Source organism: Camelus ferus, chromosome 13, assembly GCF_009834535.1.
Source record: "Camelus ferus isolate YT-003-E chromosome 13, BCGSAC_Cfer_1.0, whole genome shotgun sequence".
Classification (NCBI taxonomy): domain Eukaryota; kingdom Metazoa; phylum Chordata; class Mammalia; order Artiodactyla; family Camelidae; genus Camelus; species Camelus ferus.
This window is the reverse complement of record NC_045708.1, coordinates 23951277-23970582: the sequence shown is the minus strand read 5'-3', so window position 1 is coordinate 23970582 and position 19306 is coordinate 23951277. Positions and strand designations below refer to the sequence as shown.

Genomic DNA, 19306 nt, shown 5'->3' with positions numbered 1-19306 from the left:
AACCAAGGATGTCAACAAGAACACGATGTGCTAGATAGAAGCAGGGTCAGCTTTGTGGAAAGGGGCTGAAGGACTCAGGGGGAATTTCAGACTTAGACCAGGGAGAAGGGGAGAAGGCACAAGTCCTAAGAGGACTTGGGAGAGAAACTGGTTTCCAGGGATCTAGGAAGAAAAGCCAGTGAGGCCAATCATGTCACACTGCGAAGGCAAAAGAAATGCTCTTGTGGGCACTGGACTTAAGCCCATCGCAAGACACTGGTGACTTCCAGACCCCTAGCCTCTCATCGCAGTCAGGATTGGGCTCCTAATGTTCCCCAGCCCTGGCTCTCACTGGCCTCGGCCAGGGAGGTCTGGAGCTTTCAGGTACAGGGGTGGCAATAGAGCAACTTAGAACTGACAAAGTTGGTCCACCTGTAAGTGCGTGGTTCATTTTTTAGACCCGAGAGGAGGTCATTACATTAACTTTGTTTATTTTCATCATGTTAGGGTTTGCCAAAGGATTGCACTTGAGTTTCATTTCATAGACCATCCCTGATCATGTTGGCTGCGTGGACCACCATAGGGAGAATGATTCTGTGGCTTTGTCCAGACTCAGGAGAATAGCTGCTTAACGATGCCTGTGTAGAACGGGAGCGTTAAAGGACATGTGTACCACTGACTCAGGCCATCTCCTCTTCTCAGATTTGTGTCCTCCATAAATGTGATCAAGATGCTCTCAATGTCCTTATTCAAGTCACTGATAAAAGCTGATTGAGAATGGTCCAGGGACAGGACCATTAGGGGCAGTTTTGAGGTTGACCTCTAGCTTGGGCACTGAGGTACAGTCACTAAAAATAGTCTGTCACATCTAGAATTATATTTGGAATTGATTTGCAGGCACATTTTCCCATCTTCTGCCCAAGAGAGACTTTGTCTATAAAACTACCACCTGGATTGGGCAGAGGAGGGTGCATCTCTTTTACATCCATTCCTGAGTTGCATAAACTGGGCTGTTGAGAAGTGAGTGGATCACAGAAGGGGAGAGATAAGCCCTCAAGTTTATGATCCCTGGGGTCCATTATTTAGAGAGCATCACTTGGAGGATGGCAGCCTGTGGTCTCTCTTTAGGTCCCCGGTAAACGCTGAGTCTCGTGGGGAAAAGAAGCAGGGAAGATTACGCAGAACATCACAGAAAATAAATGGGCATGTTCCATTTCAAGCAGCTCATACTTTTATCATAAGATACAAACTTTCTAAAATTAAGTGTCTTACTTCTATTTTACCAACAACAACAAAAACAAAAATCACTCATGTTAGCTAAATACAGATGCATATGTGGTTGAGCAAGTGAGTATGAATACGAGGGGGGTGTGTGTGTGTGGTTTGTGCCGCGTGTGGCAGGGGAGGCTGTGTGTGTGAGTGCTGGTCGAGAGATGCATCTGGTCTTGCTGTTTTCTGACTGCGACCTGGTCGGAATCTTGGTTTTCCAAACTTCACACCAAGCTGTTGCAGAACCCAGAATCCTGGAGAGCCCTTAGTCCCGATCCCGGGGCTAAGGCAGGAGGAGGGGGATGAGACGGAGATCTAAAAATTTATGCCGTTCCCACTGGAGGAGAAATAGGGGCTGTTCATCAGGGGGCCACCAGACGTCGAGCCGAACCTGGAAGAGAAAGAAACGCATGTCATGATGAAATTCCTGACTTCAGCCGAGATATTGGGAAAAGGAAAATATTCATTTTGTGGCTGTCAGAGATGGGGAAGATCAGGACAGGCTTGGAAGCTGAAAGTTTTAGCAATAACAAAAAAATAAAATATTAAAATGATACAACCAGAGGACAATAAAGAGCTTCTGCCACTTAGTTAGGTCAGGATGGCGGCCTGTAGGGACCATTTCTCCCAGGCTTATACTCTCTCCAGGACCATAGACGAGGGAGCCTCTCCAGATCTGAGCACCTTACCTGTGGACCTACGGCCACTCTACTGGCCTTAGAGGACCTTGTGGGTCCCTCAGAAAATTGTACAACATGGGAGAACTCAGGGCCACGTCCCAGTGTGAGATCCCGCACGATCCTAGGGCTCTTTCTCCCCTTCTCAGCACCAAGCTAAGTCAGGCTCTCCAGTTCCACACCAGGCTGGCCGAGAAGCGAGCACTGAGGCATTGCTGGGTGCATGGGACTTTGCCAGACCCCTGGGGGAGGAAGAGGCAAGAAGATTTGAGCCTCACCCTCCAAGAGCAGAAATACACACGCTGCCGCTTTTTCTCCCCAGCACACTGCTATTCATACTTCAAATGAGAGTTCAGAAGTCATCTCCTCTGTGAAGCCTTCCCTGACCTCTCCAGATGGAATCGTTTACTCACACTTCTGGTATCCTATTGCAATCTCTTTCCCCATCTGCTAGGATACTTTGAATGAATGGAACGGAGCTCCATACAAATTGCGGCAGAGCCAACGGCTAGATTTAGTCTAATCCAGGGATTCTCAGCCACTTTTCTGCTGGGCAGATGCATATTACAGATGCTCACGTTCGCGGCGCCCTCCCATGAACTGATGAAACAAAAAGGAGGGGGTGGGGAGCAAGGTAGAAGCAATGGGAACAAACCATCGCATTAATTTCTAATGCCTCAGCTGGTGTCGGGATCTGCTGGTCACTGTGAGCGGCCGTGGACAAGCTAGGCTTGGGGTTGTTTGATTCCCTCCTCACTAAAATAAATTCCATGAGAGCGGGACATTTTTTGGACTGTTCACCATTTTACACCCAGCACCCAGCCCAGGACCTGACAAAAGGTAGGAACCAGATAAGCAATTAATGCCAGTGGTAACCCCACCTCTTTTGCTCTTTTTCAAAAATCATACTGGAAAAGAAATGATTGAAAGTGATGTTATTATACGTATACTCTGAATTCCACTCTGATTTATAAAATAAAGGCTACAACACATTCTTAACTATTTAATAATCACTGGGAACAAATTACTCATGACATACCTCCTATCAGATTGCCACACCCCACACATCTGAGCCCTTCAGCTTTAGAACTTCTTGTCAGATCAGCTGCCAAGGGCATGGTCTGGACAGGACATACACCAGAGGGTCAGGGAGCTGGGCAATCCATGTGGACTACAGCTATCAAGGAATACTTCCTGGAGGAGGAGGAGGAGCTTGAACTGCCTCTTGAGCATAGTGAACTGTCCTAGTTGGCCTGGGACAGTTTCTACACTGGTATTTCCAGTGTCATTATTATTTATGTTCTTTTTTAACTCTCAAACTGATTACTGTTTGGAAGATAAGTTGTACAGTTATCTTACCCCAATGGCTGTATGAAGAGGGCAGGGAGGGCTCCCGTCCTTCCTCCCTGAGAACATGGAGGTGACCTGCTCCTTCCTCTCCCACTTCATGTGGTTTAGTCTCTTGGTTCTCTTCTGTGCCTCCCTCCCTGTCCAGGGCAGCCTCTGCAGCACGACTGTAGCCCCCAGCACCACCACTGTGCTCAGCGTTTCCACGCTCCATCCTACGGCGCCCAGGTGTTATTCTCATGGTGTGATCCCTCCCTCTCTTCACCTGGCTTCCTGCACTCCACAGCCTCCTATTTTCTCTCCCACCTCTTAGACCTTTTGCTGGTTCCTCCACATCTCCCCAGCCTCTCTACGTGTTGGTGCCCAGGGCTCAGTCCTTGGGCCTCTCCTCTTCTCTGGGTACATCTACTCCCTGGGCGATCTCGTCCCATCCCATGCCTTTAAATAGTATCTATATGCTAATGATTCCCAAACTTATATTACCAGCCCCAAACTCTCCCCTGAGCCCCAGACCCATATATCCACCTGCCTATCAACAGCTCCACTCATGTGTCTAACAGGCATCTCAGACTTTCCATATCCAAAACCAAACTCCTGATCAGCAGATCTTTGCTCTCGTCATCTGGACCTTAGTAGCTTGGAATTGCCGCTTATCCGGACACTGGTCAAAAACCTAAGAGTCATGATTGACTCCTCTCTTTTCTTCATTCTGCATCCAGTCATCATCAAGTCCAGTCAATTCTACCAAGAAAATTAACACTCCAGCTCTCTTCTCTTGTCTCCCCACCATGGTCACTGTCCCCGTCTACGCCCCCAGCACCTCCTGCTTGGATAGCTATAAAGGCTCCTCCTCTGGTTCCCTCCACCAGCTCTTACTTCACAGTCCACTCTTCGTATGTTGGTCGAGTCATCTTCCTTACACAGAGAACCTCGGAGCATTGATGGCTTCTCCCTGCTCTTCCTTCCACGCCTACCAGGCTCTGCCTAGTCTGGCCCTGCCACCTCTCCAACTTTGGTTCTGCCCACTCTCTCTCCCCCACTCCTTGTGCCCCAGATATACCTCCTATCCTGGGGACACTGTATTTCTCTTCTTTCTGCCCAGAGTGCTCATCATCCATATTTATGCATGATTCATCCTCACATTTCATTCAGATCTTGGCTCAAGAGACGTCCCGTCATCCTCTCCAGCCCTCCTCCCCGGCACCTGACATGTATGATGTTTGCTGATTTCCATATTGTCTATTTCTCCTCCTGGCAGGGCAGAGGGAAGCACTTGGTCCTGTTCACTCCAGTAACCAGAGTAGTGCCAGGCACATGGAAGAGGCTCAACAAATTACTCTGTGTGAACAATCATCCCTTTGGGGGACACGGGCCTCCATCTTCCGGCCTCACTTTCCTGGTCTTCCTAAACTCTCAGGCCACCATTCCCCTCTGCTGATCGCTACTCCTCCCCATCACCCTCCTCCTTTGCCCTCGGTGTCCCCAGGCCCTCTCCCACTTCTAAGACTGCTCCTTCCTCAGTCTCCTGCTCGCTCTATTTCCCCTCCTTGCCCCTCTGAAGACAGCCAGAGGCCAGGTCTCAACCCTCAGCTCTCACTGCTCCCAATCAGTGCGGCCCAACCGCTGACCGATGAGACCTTGGGACCACACTCCCTTCCAAGTGCAGCCAGCTCTGGCTTCTCCAGAGAGTCTCTCTTACCTTGAGCCCGGAGTCACAGCATGGAAGCAGGGAGCTTGCCAGCCTGCAGGTAGGCTGCCTTCCCTGTGCAGTTGCCTCCAGGGAGGTGAGAACCACTCCTACAGACTCTACAGTCACCTCCAGACTCCACCCTCTCCTGCGTATAGTCTCCCCTCCATCCCATCAGTTCAGTCTGACGTTCACAGATCTGCACTGGATCCCCAGGCCCACCAGTCACAGCCTTTAATCATCCAAGCTTAACCTTCCTTTTCCTATTTTCCACCTTTTTCAGGGATAAATCTAGTACTTCAACCAGGTTCCTCCCCTTCCTGCAGCCCTCACTGTTCACCCAGCAGGGATCCCTCCTCTGTCCTTGGGCCACATCGATGGCCTTCACTTTGTCAGGGCACTAACATCACTGCTCCCCCTTCTCATCCGCTCTCAGCCTCGGAAGGGAGAAACACATCCTATTCATCGATGGTCCCCTACAGGCTAAATTCATCGTAACTATGTGAATTGAGACAGAGCTTTCAACAGTGTGTTGGTGAAACACCATGATGTACTCTACAATAAAAGGGAAGGAGAGAAAGGATTGGGAGGGAGGGAGGAAGGGAGGGCAGGAGGAAGGGAGGGAGGGAAGGAGGGAAGGAGGAAGAGAAAAAGGAGAGAAAAAGAAACAAGGGGTCATGGGTTTTATGTTCAAATGATACAATCAATCACCTTCTTGAATGTTCTCCAGGCACCCTAGGAAATTAAATAATCTGTGAATTCCAACAGTTAAGAAATTGTATATCTCTGTTTCCACCTTTCTTTTCCCAAACAGATCTGACTGTAGAAACCTCTTTCTAGCATTTATCCCCTTTAACAAGACATTCGGGGAAACACTGATTGAAGGGGTAAGAGTCCGGGGCACCTGCAGACACTGCAGTGAGGGGCAGTGATGGGGAGGAAGGAAATCGATGTCCAGTTGGGGAATTTGGTCCTTATCCTATAAATGGAGGTTCTCAAACAGGGCACACATTCCCCGGGGTGTGCCCCCAGGCACTTGGATTCTCAGGAATGACAGGGCACTGCCTGCATCTCAGAGCATCAGTAGTGAAGAGATGGTGGGTGAGAATGAGCCACTGTGCGTTGTTACAGTAAAACAACAGACATTTCTTACTGACTAGCACGTAAAGTTTGTGTGCAATTTCCAGCCAAAATGTTGAGTTTGTGTTGGCTGTTTGCTGCTCAGCCCCCCTCCTCTGCTGTTTGGGGTACTTTGGGTGGAAAGTGTGAGCAGCCTGATAAGCAACGGGGGGCCCTTCGGCAGCACCAGTCACGGAGTCCTTGGGATGTTCGAGAGAGGAGCCTGGCGAGGCGCTCAGGATGCGGTAAGCAGGGGAGAGAGCTGTAAGAGGATTACCTGGCCATGTCTGGCTGTGAACCAAGCAAGTGGGTAAGGGCATATTCGCCATGCTCCACGACCTGCCACCTGCTGTGGGTGGTGTCCCCATCTATTCCTGACCACGCAGCTGTGTTTCTGCACCAGACTCTAGCACCCCCAGCCCCAAAATGGGCCTCCAAAAGGGCCCCACCAGATTCAGATCAGGTTCACCTCACATCAGATTCTGGAATCCAGGACCCAGTCTCTGGACCCAGGCATAAGGTCTCCCCTCCCCACAGCCATGGGACATACGTACCAAGAAACACCCAGGGGGCCCCAAGCACCCACCTCCCCTGTTTGGAGGCTTCCTGGAGACAAACTGGACTTCCAGTGTGGGCTGAAGACTCACCTGAACGCCTGGGGGAAGAGGCACTGCGGCCCATCTCCTGCCATGGGGGAAGGGTCTCGGGGATTGCTGGACAGCTTTTGCGGCGTCCTCTGAGAGTACGGATAGTTGGGCTGGACGAAGGGGATGTAGCCCAGCAGGGGCGTGTAGGAAGAGTGGAAAACCTGCTGTCCCATCTGCTGTGGACTGTATGGTGTCACCTGCAGGGCAGAGAGAGAGGAGAGGGGCTTGGTCCAGCAATGCCCACTGCTCCCAAACGTCACAGTTCCCCAGCCCTAACCCTAGCCCTAGCCCCCACCCCTCAGCCCCTGTGCCCCTCAGTTGCTATGAGGTGCATAGAAGGCAATGTGTTGAGCTGGAAAAAGCATAGGACCCAGCTCTTGAATGTGAGACAGGCAAGTTATTTCATTTATCTGAGCCTCAGTTTCCTTATCTATAAAATGGGCAAACACTATCTCCATTGTTTGGGGGTTGAGTCAGCTGACATATGTAGAGAGACTGGCATATAATAAACAACCAATGAATATGACTTCCATCATGTCCATTCCTTTTCCCCTACCTTCCCCTTGGTCAATAACCACCTGCTCATTTTTAAGTTTTTTACTATCTCAGTAAAGGCTGTTGAGATTTATACATTCCTGGCTTCTAGCTCAGGATCTCACCAGACTCCAAGTCCAAGACAGCCCTGCCCTGTGGAAACTCCGGTGATGGATGATGGAAATCTTCTGTGTCTGCATGGTGCAATATGGTAGCCATCAGACACAAGTGTGCTTATCGAGCCCTTGAAATGGGGCTAGTGTGATTGAATTTTAAATTTTACTGAATTTTAATTGATTTAAATTTAAATAGCTACACATGGCTGGTGGTTACAGTGCTGGACAGGGTGAGTGGACAAGAGGCAACGGCATTCAGCTCAAACCCTAGAGAAAATAGGAACTCACTGGGTTTCTGAGACTTCCTGGATCAGACCCCCACTGAGAAGCAGGGCTTCCACTATCTTGCCTCTGGCAAGGCAGGGACCCCATCTGTCTTATTTACTGACTTATCCTCAGCCCTAAGACAATGCCACACAGTAGCTGCTCAATAAACATGTGTTAAATGAATGAGTGCAGGAAAGGGAGAGGAGGGGGCAGCGAGGAAAGAAGAAACTACTAAGTGTCTGTTTGAATACATAAGATGATGGGGAGCTCATTACATCATGAGCACTGGATTCTACCACTGACAGCTCTGAATGTCTTGTGTGGAGCTGACATCCAACCTCCTGTGTGTTTTGGTCAAAACTGGGGAAATTTCTAGATTTCCATTTTAACAGTAAGAGTCTGAGGTCCAAGCTGCTCAGGGGTTCAGTGTGCTGACAGCCCTCTCTCATCCTGCACGTTCTTATATAATTTAAAAAGATGACAAAGGCTAGCACTTATTAAGTGCTTGGGGTACTCCAGACCCTTCCTCTGGATTCTCTCAATTAAACTCCAAACAGCCCTGGGAGGTAGGGCCATTTTAGAGATGAGGAAACTGAGGTTCGGAGAAGTTAAGCAACTTGCTCAGTGTTTCAAGTGTCTGAGTTTTGTCGGAATCCCAGTGGGGTGAGCCCAGAGCCCGTGGCTCTGACCCGTACCTCTATGCTTGTTCCTCCTGAAAGCCTGAGCCCCTCCCTCCTGCCTTCCCCATCTTTCCCTTAGTGGACATGTAGGACCTGCTAATGCTGGACACGGGCATTGAAACCCCAAGAGGATGAGCTAAAGGTCAGAAAGCGTCCAGAGTTCACGGAGAGAACCCAGGAAGGCATCTCCCAGGACAGACACCCGTGGGTCAGCGTGGCAGAAAATGTGCCTGGTTTTCACAGTTGGGGGAGGGGGACCTGGACCTGCGAGGAAACTGACATGAAAGAGAAGATGCAGGTCCCAGAGCTTATACAAGCTTTACTCAAAGATGCACCCTAAACCACATGTCACTGATAAAACCCATAAAACAGAGCTGTGCACAGGGCTCTGGAATCATCTCCAAAATACACTCTGCTCACAGAAGCAATGATAGAGCAGCGTGCCCAGAATACCACATCTGTGTAAAATGCTTGTATCGATACGTATAAACAGCAAGGGTACCGAAGACACCAGGAACAGTGATTGCCTCTAAGATTCTGCAAATTTTGGACCATGTTTTTGTATTACTTTTTCAAACATATGCACATACATAACTTTGTCTAAAAGCATCCACTTTGGAGCTAGGCGGACGGAGTCACTGCTCGTGGGGCAGAGTGGACGCGCTGAGATTCTGCGAGCCTGCCTCACGCTTACGTCATCGCAGGACGCAAAGCTCCTCCTGCTGAAAGAGCAGGACCAGCCCACGTAACAGGGCAGCCTACACCCCTGCGCCCTCCTCTGCCAACGGGGACGTTCTGTGCTTCTCAGAGAAAGGGTAGGGCTCCCCAGGGAGAGAGGAGAGGCCGAGGAGTCTGTGGGTGTGAGTGTGGGGTCTGTACGCGAAGGTGCACGGCCAGACCGAGAATGCGGCCAGTTCTCAGCTCCTTCCCTCACACCTCCATCCCTGCCCCAGGGTGTCACTGTCTCAGGACCTGCTGTTCTGTGTTTTGTGTGTACATGCAGCTGAGCCACATGCATGTAATTGTATCTTTATTTGTGTCTGAGTGTGTATTAGTATTTTTGTCTCTGCTGCTTTACTTTGATACTATATTTTTGTGTATCTGTACACAAAAAGCAGTAAACCAGTTAAGGGGTGGGGGGGGGACATGGACCCTGAAGCCAGGCTGCCCAAGGTCAAATCCCAGTTCTGCTTTTGTGTCACTGTCAAGTAGATATTGATCAATGACTTACCCATGGGCATGGGGGGGGGGCAGATTTAGCAAACCAAAATATAACACCCAATTAAAGCTGAATTTCAGAAAAACAGCAAAATATTGTTTCAGGTAGGTATGATCCATGCTGTATTTCAGACATAGCTCTACTAAAATTTTATTCACTGTTTATCTGAAATTTAAATTGAATTAGGTGTCTGTGTTTTAACTGACAAACTGGCTTGGAAGGGATAACTTCCCGGCCCCACCAATGCTGGGCAAGGCCACGTGATTTGCTTTGGCTGGTGGAAGGCGGGCACCCATCACTACATCCAGGGTCTAAGCTGGGCCTCCCAGAGGTGTTTCTGCCTGGCCCTCCGGCACTCCAGCCACCCAGCACAGCAAGAACTACTGTATCTTCAGCACGAGCCCAAAACGAGGACGCGTGGAACAGGCTTGAACCCAGTCCCAGTCCAGTTCAGCCCACCTGTCGACTGTGGGTGAAAATTAAATATTTTATTGCTGAAAGTCTTGAAGATATTGAGGCTGTTTGTTGCCACAGCAAAAGCTAACATGTGTTACCTTGATAACCTTGGACAAATTATTTAATCTCTCTGTGTCTCGGTTTCTTCACCTCTAATCTACCCCATAGGGTGGTTCTGAAGGTTAAATTAACGCAGGCAAGGCCCTTAGAGAAGGGCCTGGCACACAGTAGGGGCTCTGTAAGCACCAGCTTTTATAGTCACCTGAGGACACTGGTTTGTTTCTACACCCATGTTGGTGTTTGTGTCTGTGATCTGGGGTCAAGGGTGGGCCAGTAATTATAGGGGGTGACCAGCTGGACAAAGGCAAGGGAACAGATGTCCTTCTAACCTGCAGACCTTTGTGGAGCTGGTTCAGAGGTGAAGAAGTCATGTACTCACCTGTCGGGAGTAACCTCCCAGCTGGGGGTGCAGGGTCTGCTGATAAGGCATCCGGGCTGCCCGCTGTGGGTACAGGCCCTGGGGAGAGAAGGGGGAGGCTCAGCGCCATGGGGCAACGGGCTCCCAGCCAGAGAGCAGCAGCCACTCAGCTCAGCTTCCAGCTCATTTGCCAGGGTCTCCAGACAGCTGAGCCCATCCCACCACACTGCTGGCTAGACCCTCTAGCTGCCTAGTCCAGCTGGAATCAGGTCGAGCCAGCACAACTCAGACCACACAGGAAGCCCCTGGTGAGCAGGATTCACAGCCTTTTCAGTGAATATTTAAGATAAGAGCTTCAGGAACCTGCCTGCCTCTTGAATCCCAGATCTGCCCTTTAGTGGCTGTGTGATCTTGGGCAAATCACTTTGCCTCTCTGAGCATCTTTTCTCTTGTCTGTAAAATGATGTGTGTTCAGCATGTAAAGCCTGTGACAATAGTCAAGTTATCTTTGTTGCTATCTTTACCCTTTTTCCATGTGCCTTTCCCCAAACCCCATTCCTGCCCTAAGACATGAGGTGCCAGTGTGCATCCGCGTACATGTGTGCTAGCTTGCCTCCATGTTTATTTCAGCGCATCTGCACGTGTGCTTCCATTTGTGTCTGGAGCTGTGGGTTTCTGTGCACAAATGTGCAGCTGTGAGCCTGGGCGTATGCGTTTGGGTCTCTGCTGCTGTGCGTCTATGTGCCCACACGTACACCTGTGTCTGTACCTGACGAGGAGGAATGATGTGAAGATAAATGAGTTCCTCCACTCAAAGCGCTTAGAACAGTGCACAGCACATAACAAGGATTCTGCAAGTTAGGTATTTTTACCATCTCTCACTGCTCCCCCAACCCCACGCCCTCCACTTGAAGAGGCTGTCTGGCAGCTCAGCCCAGTGGGAAGTAGAAACCACACAACTCTGTCCCACGTGGCCTTACATGTCCACGTGTACGCTCATGCACACACGCGCACACGCACAGCAGAACTGCTCCTGTGGGTGGGGTCAGCCCATGACCCCTCCAGTCCCAGACTACCTCTACCTGCCAATCCAGTTAGTTACCCCATAAGATACAGTCCAAAACCCAAAGCATCCCTCAGACCATATGTTTTTGCAGAAGATTCTGCACCCCAAGACACTGCCTCCATTCTAGGTTCAGCTTGTGCCAGTTGTCAAAGTGTTGATGGCTGACACTATGCCCTTGACAACTTCCTCAGAGCCCAAAGCCTCCTCATAAAAGGCTTTGCATCCCTGCTGCAGGGGCCTGGGAAGTCCCCCAGGTCTCCTGGTGCCCATCTTCCAGATCTCCAAGAGCGCACATCCTCTCAGAGCCTCCTTGCTCTCTGCTCCCGTGTACCTGACACTTGACCGTGGCTGGGCCTCCCCGACTCCCACCAACCCCTTCACCTGAAACCAGTGCACTTGCCCCCTTTCCTTCAAGTCCTGCAGCCCAGGGCAGCCCCACTCACCACCATGACCACAGTCTGGGCTCTGTGACCCCAACCGTGACCTGAACCAGGACAGAGGAGTCAGCTGGATGGGGCCGCCATGCCTGTTCCCAGCCCTCAGCTCCAGGGCCAGGTTCTCAGTGTCCCTCCTCGGTTTCACTCCCTCCCCACTCTGCTGTCCACAGCCAGCTCCCCAGGCCACCATCCTCCCCACACCCAGGATCTACGACCCGCTCTGTCCTGGGTGGATTTTCAGGAGTCATCAGTGTGAGCGACACTGCACGACTTGGAAGGTATTTCTAGTTGTTCAAATCGCAACTCTGTAAAATCATGAGCAAGGATGAACAAACATTCGCTCCTCTTTGCTTGAGGCCAAGGCCTCTCCCCCGTGCGCTCCCTCCTTCACTGGGAGCCGAGGTCATTTATGCTGAGCAGCCCGGAGCCTCTGGAGCCCTTTGGTGCTGGGGACTTAGTCCTCCAGTGCTCTGCGACCCTCCACAGTGGAGCTCTGAGTACACTGGATTTGGGACCTCATCTTTATTCCTAACGCCAAGCAGAGAAGGAGACCAGGATAGACTGTTCCCCATTTCTCCTCTCTGTCTTCTCAAGGTCTGCAGAGCTCCCTGACCCTGCTTCCTAGGAACATTTGGGATGAATAATAATACAAACCAACATCTGTATCACGCTTTGGATTTTTCAAAGCCCTTTCTCATCCATGGATTCAATTAACCTTACAGCTGACTCAAGCATTTGCTGCTGCCGCTGCTGTAATTATTAGGCCATTTCACAGGTGAGGAAACCAGGGCTCAGAGCATTTGGCTAACTTGCCCAAGGCCACACAGCTTGGAAGCAGCAGAATTTCCTTAAACCCCAGCCTGACGATTCCAAAACCTGCCTTCTTTTTGTTATATCAGGCCACTGGACCAGCCGTCCTGAAGCTGGGTGGCATTGTGCGATCACAAGGGGCTGGGAGAACGTAAACTACACCAACCCTTGTTCCCACCCACGAGGGTCGGCGTGTGCAGTGGACTTTAGCTGGGCCCATTCAGTGTCTAAACTGCTGCGTAGGACCCAAGGGCCCAGGAACCTCGGGGTCGGCACTGTGATGCCAACACCAGCATCTCTGAAGACAAAGGACTTTCAAGCTCGAAAAGTATGTCCGTATCTCACCCGCTCCAAAAGTCAAGAGAGTAGAAGTTAACATGGCAGTGAGACACCATCCTCTCTTCATAAAACAAATCACTGTGAATTAGCTTTGTATGGTGAGCCCTGAGAGTGCACGGGTTTCCACTAAATAAATTGTGCAAATCCTTTCTCTCTCAGAGGTGGGGGTGCACACGGTGCTGGCCTTTGATTTGTTCCTGGCTTGTACTCGACTCCGAGCTTCTTAGTCACCTCGGAATCCCCTGATCGAGTTGATGCTTGGCCTATAGTCAGTGTGAAGGAAGGGTTTTTCACTACTTCAATGAATGAAAAGAACGAATACAAAGAGGAGTCCATCCATGAGCGGGTGGACGAATGATGAGTGTGAGTGAGCAAACACACAAATGCAAGGGTGGAGGAACATCAGCGAAGGGGTCGGTGGACCCACGAGTATGTGAACAGGGCATTTCTCTCCAGACCTGTGCAAGGACAACAAATCGTAGACATGGGACGGGTGCACTTTGATTTTCCCGCGCGCCACACTTCACTACAACTGCTCACCTCGAGAGGACGGGGTGGGCACTTGGGCTCTCTTGAGCGAACCGAGAAAAAAAAAAAAGCTTGGAAACAAAACTTCGGAAAGAAAAAGAGAGACTGTGCTAAACTCCTTTACTTTAGTCCCCATTTAAGATTCAGGGGCTAAGCCGGGTGCACCAGCGCAGAGAGGCTTTGTGTGGAGTAGATCTACCTTCTGCGTGGGACGCCCACTCCGTGAGACTCGCTGCTCTGTTGTAACGTAGGAAATGACACAGGGGCCCAAAGGACAGGGGAAGGGGCACAGAGACAGGATGAGATGATTTTCAGGGGATTTCCTTCTCTCTTTGCCCTCTCCAGGCTTTGCCAGGCCAGGCTGGGGCAGCAGGTTCCCAAGCACCTGGTCCCCACCCCATACACTGGCACACCATGCTGGAAAGGATCCAGGGAGGGGACAGAAGACTGGGGAATCTTTGACACTAGCACCTTTCCTGGAGGAACTGAGCACTACCTAAAAGGACTACTTTAAGCTCTTGGTTTGGACTACGGTTTAAACCGGAGAGGACATTTATTAGATTTTTTCTTCTTTCTACCCAGTGGGTGGCAGCTCTTCAGGGAGATTAAATTAAATAGGCCAACTAAAGAAATTACATTTTCCCTGCATAAATAAGTTCTGTGAGTAAAACATCCAAGGGTTTCACCCATTCCTTATTGTCTGGCCCTGAGTTCTCTCTGAGTCCCAGGACCAAGAAACTGCACCAAGACACTTTAGCTGGGAGAAGCTGAGACGGTTGGGTTGTCATTTAAATGACGTGGCCACATAATTTGTCATCCACAGCAGGACACTTGAGAGTGAAAGCAGGTGCAATTAAGAATTATGCTGGGACAAAAGACCTCAATTGGGATTGTCCCAAGTAATCCAGGACACATGTCATCTGACTGTAAAGGAAGTCACAGGAGGTGGGGGGATACAAGGACTGTATGCCATCATCCTCTCCTGGGAGCCCAAGTATTTCACAGGCCCAAACTAGCCAAGCAGCTCTGGAAGACACAGCACAGAGTGAACCGGAATTCAGACAAAGGAAAATGAGAAATATACGCACCCATGCATGTGTGTTTGCACGCGTGTGTACCAAGTATTTGGTCTGATGTGGCCACAGTGAAGAAATGAACTAACGCGTCCGAAGGCTCTTTGTGAATTAGGCTCCCTGGAAGCCACTGCCCCTCCGTGGATGGCCATGGGTGAGCCTGGCCCCAGACACACTCACTCACCTGACACTGTGGGAAGGTGGCGGGATTTGTGAGCACGGGCAGAGGTGGGTAGTTCAAGTTGAGCCAGAGCGGCTGGTTCAGGGTGGCTGAGGTCAAGCCGGTGGCAAAGCGTGGGGTGAACACGTTCCCTGTGTACTTGAGGTTGTTCTTGTCGGCCCCCGTCGCTGGCGGGTTAACTGTAAGTCACAGGAGAGGTAGAGTGTTTCCATGATTGAGGGAGGGAGAGGCCAGGATGCCCTCAGCACCATGACTGCCTCTGGGGTTAATGTTCTAGGAAGTCAGGTCTTTTAAGCTCCCAGAGGGGTCTTCAAATTTCAGGTGAATTTCCAACTCTAGGACCATATCTTTAGTTCACATCTCGCCGATTCGGAAGGGGTGAAAATCCCGGCACAGTTGGCATAGAAGGTCACTTTCCATCACTCACTAGTAAGGAGGAAGTTCAGCTCGAGAATACAGTAAACCTGATCACCTACGTACAAAACCACATTCTTTCAAGCACTTTAGGAGAATCCAGTTTGATACCAACAATTGTGATGCCATCGGAAGCCATTCTTACCAAATTATCAAAGCAGCCCCCGAGGGCATGTACCTGCAGCAGTGAGGAGGACCTTGCGCAGGCTGTTACATCTATGTTGGAATCATGTATAGTTTAAAATATCATATAATTAGAATTCAGTGTGGTAGGACCCAAAATTGGTCTGAATGAGTGAGATTTGGTTTGAGTTGTTTCAGGTTATGAAACCTGGATTCTCTCCTTCTACAGTACGCCCTGTGGGCTTACAGAGTCAGAGATGGGGCGTCAGTTTCCCCTTATTGGGCATATTTTTGGGAGGAAAAGGGTTTTGATTGAAACAGTTGTAGGAGTGCAAGGCAGAGAAAGCAAGGATGTGAATAATCTCAATGTAGAAACAATACTAAAGCATGGATTTTTCTTTTGCTTGGGCAACTTGAGGGGATAAAATATTCAAAATGACCACCAGTGATGCTCACGTGACCCCTGAGAGCCAGCTGCGTTTCTCTAGCAATTATATTCCCTGCAGAGGACATAGGAAGAAAGTCACTTCCCCCATTTTACAGGTTTAAAACCTGACACACAGGGAAAGGCAGTGACTTGCTCGTGGGTGAGACAGCCATCTGATGGCAGAGCTGGTCCCGGGCCTATGACAGTTTCTGAAATCCCTTCAGGCTCTCCCTGGGCAGGGTCAGCTTACGTTTCAGCTCCAGCCCGTCCACCTCCACTTTGCTGCGAAGCCTCAGCTGCCCGCTCGGGTTCTTGGTGTCCCCAAGGAACTCATACAGCAGGTTCTTCTCAGCCGGCCATGCGGGCTTCTTGGTCGGCAGGGCCACAGACATGGAGCCCACGGGGTCACTGCAACCCTCCTCACCAAAGGGGTCCTTCTGGCTCTGGGTCCACTGACTAAGCAAGAGGCTCTCCCGAGCCTTGGTCAGCTCCTTGGTGCCAGGATTCCATTCTACAGCATGAGGGAAACTGAGTCAGTGACTTGGGAGGGCCAAGAGCTGGGTGTGGGGAGCATCTTCTTTTGGACTAAGGGATGGACCCTCCACAGCACACCTGAGGCTCAGATCACTCTGGGGTCTCCCTCCCAGCCAAGTTCAATCCAAGTCCAATCCCTGTAGCCTTCATGACCAAGGCCCATTCTGGTCTTCCTCTCTCATGCACTTGTACATCCGTCTATACATCCATTTTTACCTTCCTTCCATCCACCCATTCATCCTTCCTTCCTTCCAGTTACCCTTCTTTTCTTGTCTTCCCTTCTTTCTTTTCTTCCTTCCACCATCCCTTCCCCAACTTACCCCTTTCTTCCCTCCTTTCCTTCCCTCCTACCTTTTTTCCTCCCTCCCTCCCTCTTTTTTTCCTCCCTTTCTTCCTTCCAACCCTCCATAGGTTGGTGTACCAAGGTTCGAAGTACAAAGCTGACTTGGACACAGCTCTAGACTTTGGGGAGCACCTGGTTTAGTGGGGGGAAACACGTTCCTAAAGAACACACAGTCTGAGCTGCAGTCTGGTCCCTCGTCATGGATTCTACCCCTGCTTTGATGCTCAGCACACTCGTCAGCGCCAGGCCCTGACCTGAGTCCTGGGGACACTGCGATGAGTCAGAGCCAGACTTGGCCCTGCAGGAGCTCACAACAAGGAGGGAGAGACAGACAGACCCAGAAATAGCTCCGGGACAAGGCAGATGGGGACCGGGAGGTGACAGAGGGACACAGCGGGAGAAAAGGGTGGCTGAGACAGCTCCTGTCTGAGAAGGTCAGAGGGCTTCCAGCAGGAAGTGGGCCTTCAGCAAGGCCTTACACCAGGGCTCTGGGTGACTATGGGCAAAGACACAGAGGCATCAGAGAGACACAGAGTGTCACTGGATGTGGTCGGCACCTTGCTCAGGTCTCTCTCCACATCAACCTGGTGTTCCCCCAGTGTGAGGACACTGTCTGGATCATCATGGGACCCTCCACAGCAGGGGTCTTCACCCCTATTTCCTTCTGAGCAATAGAATTCTTTCTTCTGACAAAAGTAAGTATGGAGTAGGGAAAATATATATGTGCATTTATATGTAATATAAATATTACATATAAATGCAAGTATATAATATATATACACATATAAACTTTTTCAGGCTTTGCTTGGTGGAAGCAGGGAAGAGGGCCTTGCTCTCCCAGCATCTTCTCACCTTCCCCAGCCTGGAGATCCTGATCTCCATGGAGCTTGGCTGGAAAACGGCACTGGACACACAACCAGCCCCTCGGATCATACTGATAGTGGCTGCATCAGAGGACCTGTGCCCAGTGTTCCCTGTTGGAAGTGGATCTCATCCCACCAGCTCTTGGCCCCACTAGCCCAGTGGCCTTGAGGCTGAGAATGCAGGACTGGGCCAGCCCTCAAGTGCCATCCCAGCAAAGGAAAGAGCTGCTGTAGTCTGAGCCAATTTAGGAGAAAATAACATTTTTTGCAAAACACGTCCCTGGAGTCTCTTCCAAGAGTTCCTCTGGTTGCCGAGTGTAGCCCCCGGCCACTGTGCTGAAATGACAATACCCACTAATAATAGCCATCTCCCCAGAGGCCCACACACCTGCAGTCACACACACACACCCCTCCAGTCACCTGAAACATGCTTGCCGCTCACTCTTCTAACGTCTGTGTACACACACACACCACGCACACATATACCCCCCCCACACACACTCCTGCCTGTCATTCCTTTGGCTCACTCACACATAATTCCACCCACAGAACGGACACACACAAACACATACACGTGGTCACACTCAGACACACTCACACTACGTGTTCTCTAACAAACACACAAACCCCCGCAAAGCTCCCCTTGGCACACCTTTGCCCATACACTTTTTCATACAGACAGACGGAAATGGTGGCAGGGTGAGTGGGACAGGACTGCCTCCAACCCAGCAGCCCCATCTGACAGAGAGACATCCAGGCCTCCCTCCTGGAGGAGAAGGTGAGAGGGACGTCCCTTCCCCCAGACAGGGCTCAACCCTCTCACACATACAGCCCATCATCCTCAGGGTCCTCGGTTTCCTAGAGGCCAGCCTGAGACCCAGAGTCCAGCTTTCTGTCCACAGCTCGGGGGCCTTGGCTTTCCTACAAGGCTCAGAGCACAGAACGTTCTCTAGGTGAGCACGCTCCTATTTCTCAGGAAGATGGGTTTGGACTCTCCCAACACAGGTGTCTCTCGGTTACCCGTCCATGCTCACAGCCTGGGGGGATTTTTCTTTTGGGCTCCTCCAAGTGACTGCTGTCGGCAGCCAAATGCCACTGCCATCAGTCTGCCTTCTCAGAACCGTCCATTCCAAGTAGGTGGATCAGAACAGGCACAAGATGCAGAATCCTGGGAGTGGAGTGGGAGAAGCTTGGAAGGTGGCTGGATTCCCTGGGGAGGATGTGGACTCCTCAACACAGGGGTGGGAAAGCACTTCCCAAAACCCTGGAATCCCTGGGAACAAATCCCAGGGTCAACAGTCTCAACTACACTTGTTACGCATTCACTGCCGGCCCCAGAGAGAGGAGACCAGGCCTTGTGGCCAGAACAGGTACCACCATCAGAAGCCAGTCAAATTTCTCTCCTGTCCAGTTTAAAGTCCCCACGTTGCAGTGTCCCCCTGGACTCAGCGGGGGCAAATGCTTCCTTCAATGTACTCTGGGTGCCAGTGGATTCAAATACTGTGTTCAGCTACCAAAGGTGCCTACCCCTCTTCCCAAAGAACACTGGATTCAGGGCTAGCATCGTATCTGCCTATGCGACCTGTGCCCTGGACACGGGCATCCAGCAGAGGAGGCCTATGGGGCTGAAAACAGCCTGCGCCTGGGGACCACGCTCACCAGCAAGGCCACCTCATTCTACTCTGCGCATGTGCCGGATGCAGCCCAACCTGCTTTCCAGTAAGTTTCTCTCCCTGCAGGCCCACTCCCTAGC

At 50.8% G+C, this 19306-nt stretch overlaps 1 protein-coding gene across 1 annotated transcript in view; it reads right to left on the bottom strand.

The window, feature by feature from the left end:
- Positions 1-1361: 1361 nt before the first annotated feature.
- C13H1orf94 (chromosome 13 C1orf94 homolog) overlaps positions 1362-19306 on the bottom strand; it is a 36109-nt gene continuing 18164 nt past the window's right edge. The window contains exons 3-7 of the mRNA XM_032494778.1: positions 16064-16324; positions 14853-15028; positions 10437-10514; positions 6726-6922; positions 1362-1639 (exon numbers count right to left, since the gene is read on the bottom strand). Of these exons, the coding sequence (XP_032350669.1) occupies positions 1564-1639; positions 6726-6922; positions 10437-10514; positions 14853-15028; positions 16064-16324 (788 nt within the window). The 3' untranslated portion in view covers positions 1362-1563. The remainder of the gene's footprint in view (positions 1640-6725; positions 6923-10436; positions 10515-14852; positions 15029-16063; positions 16325-19306) is intronic.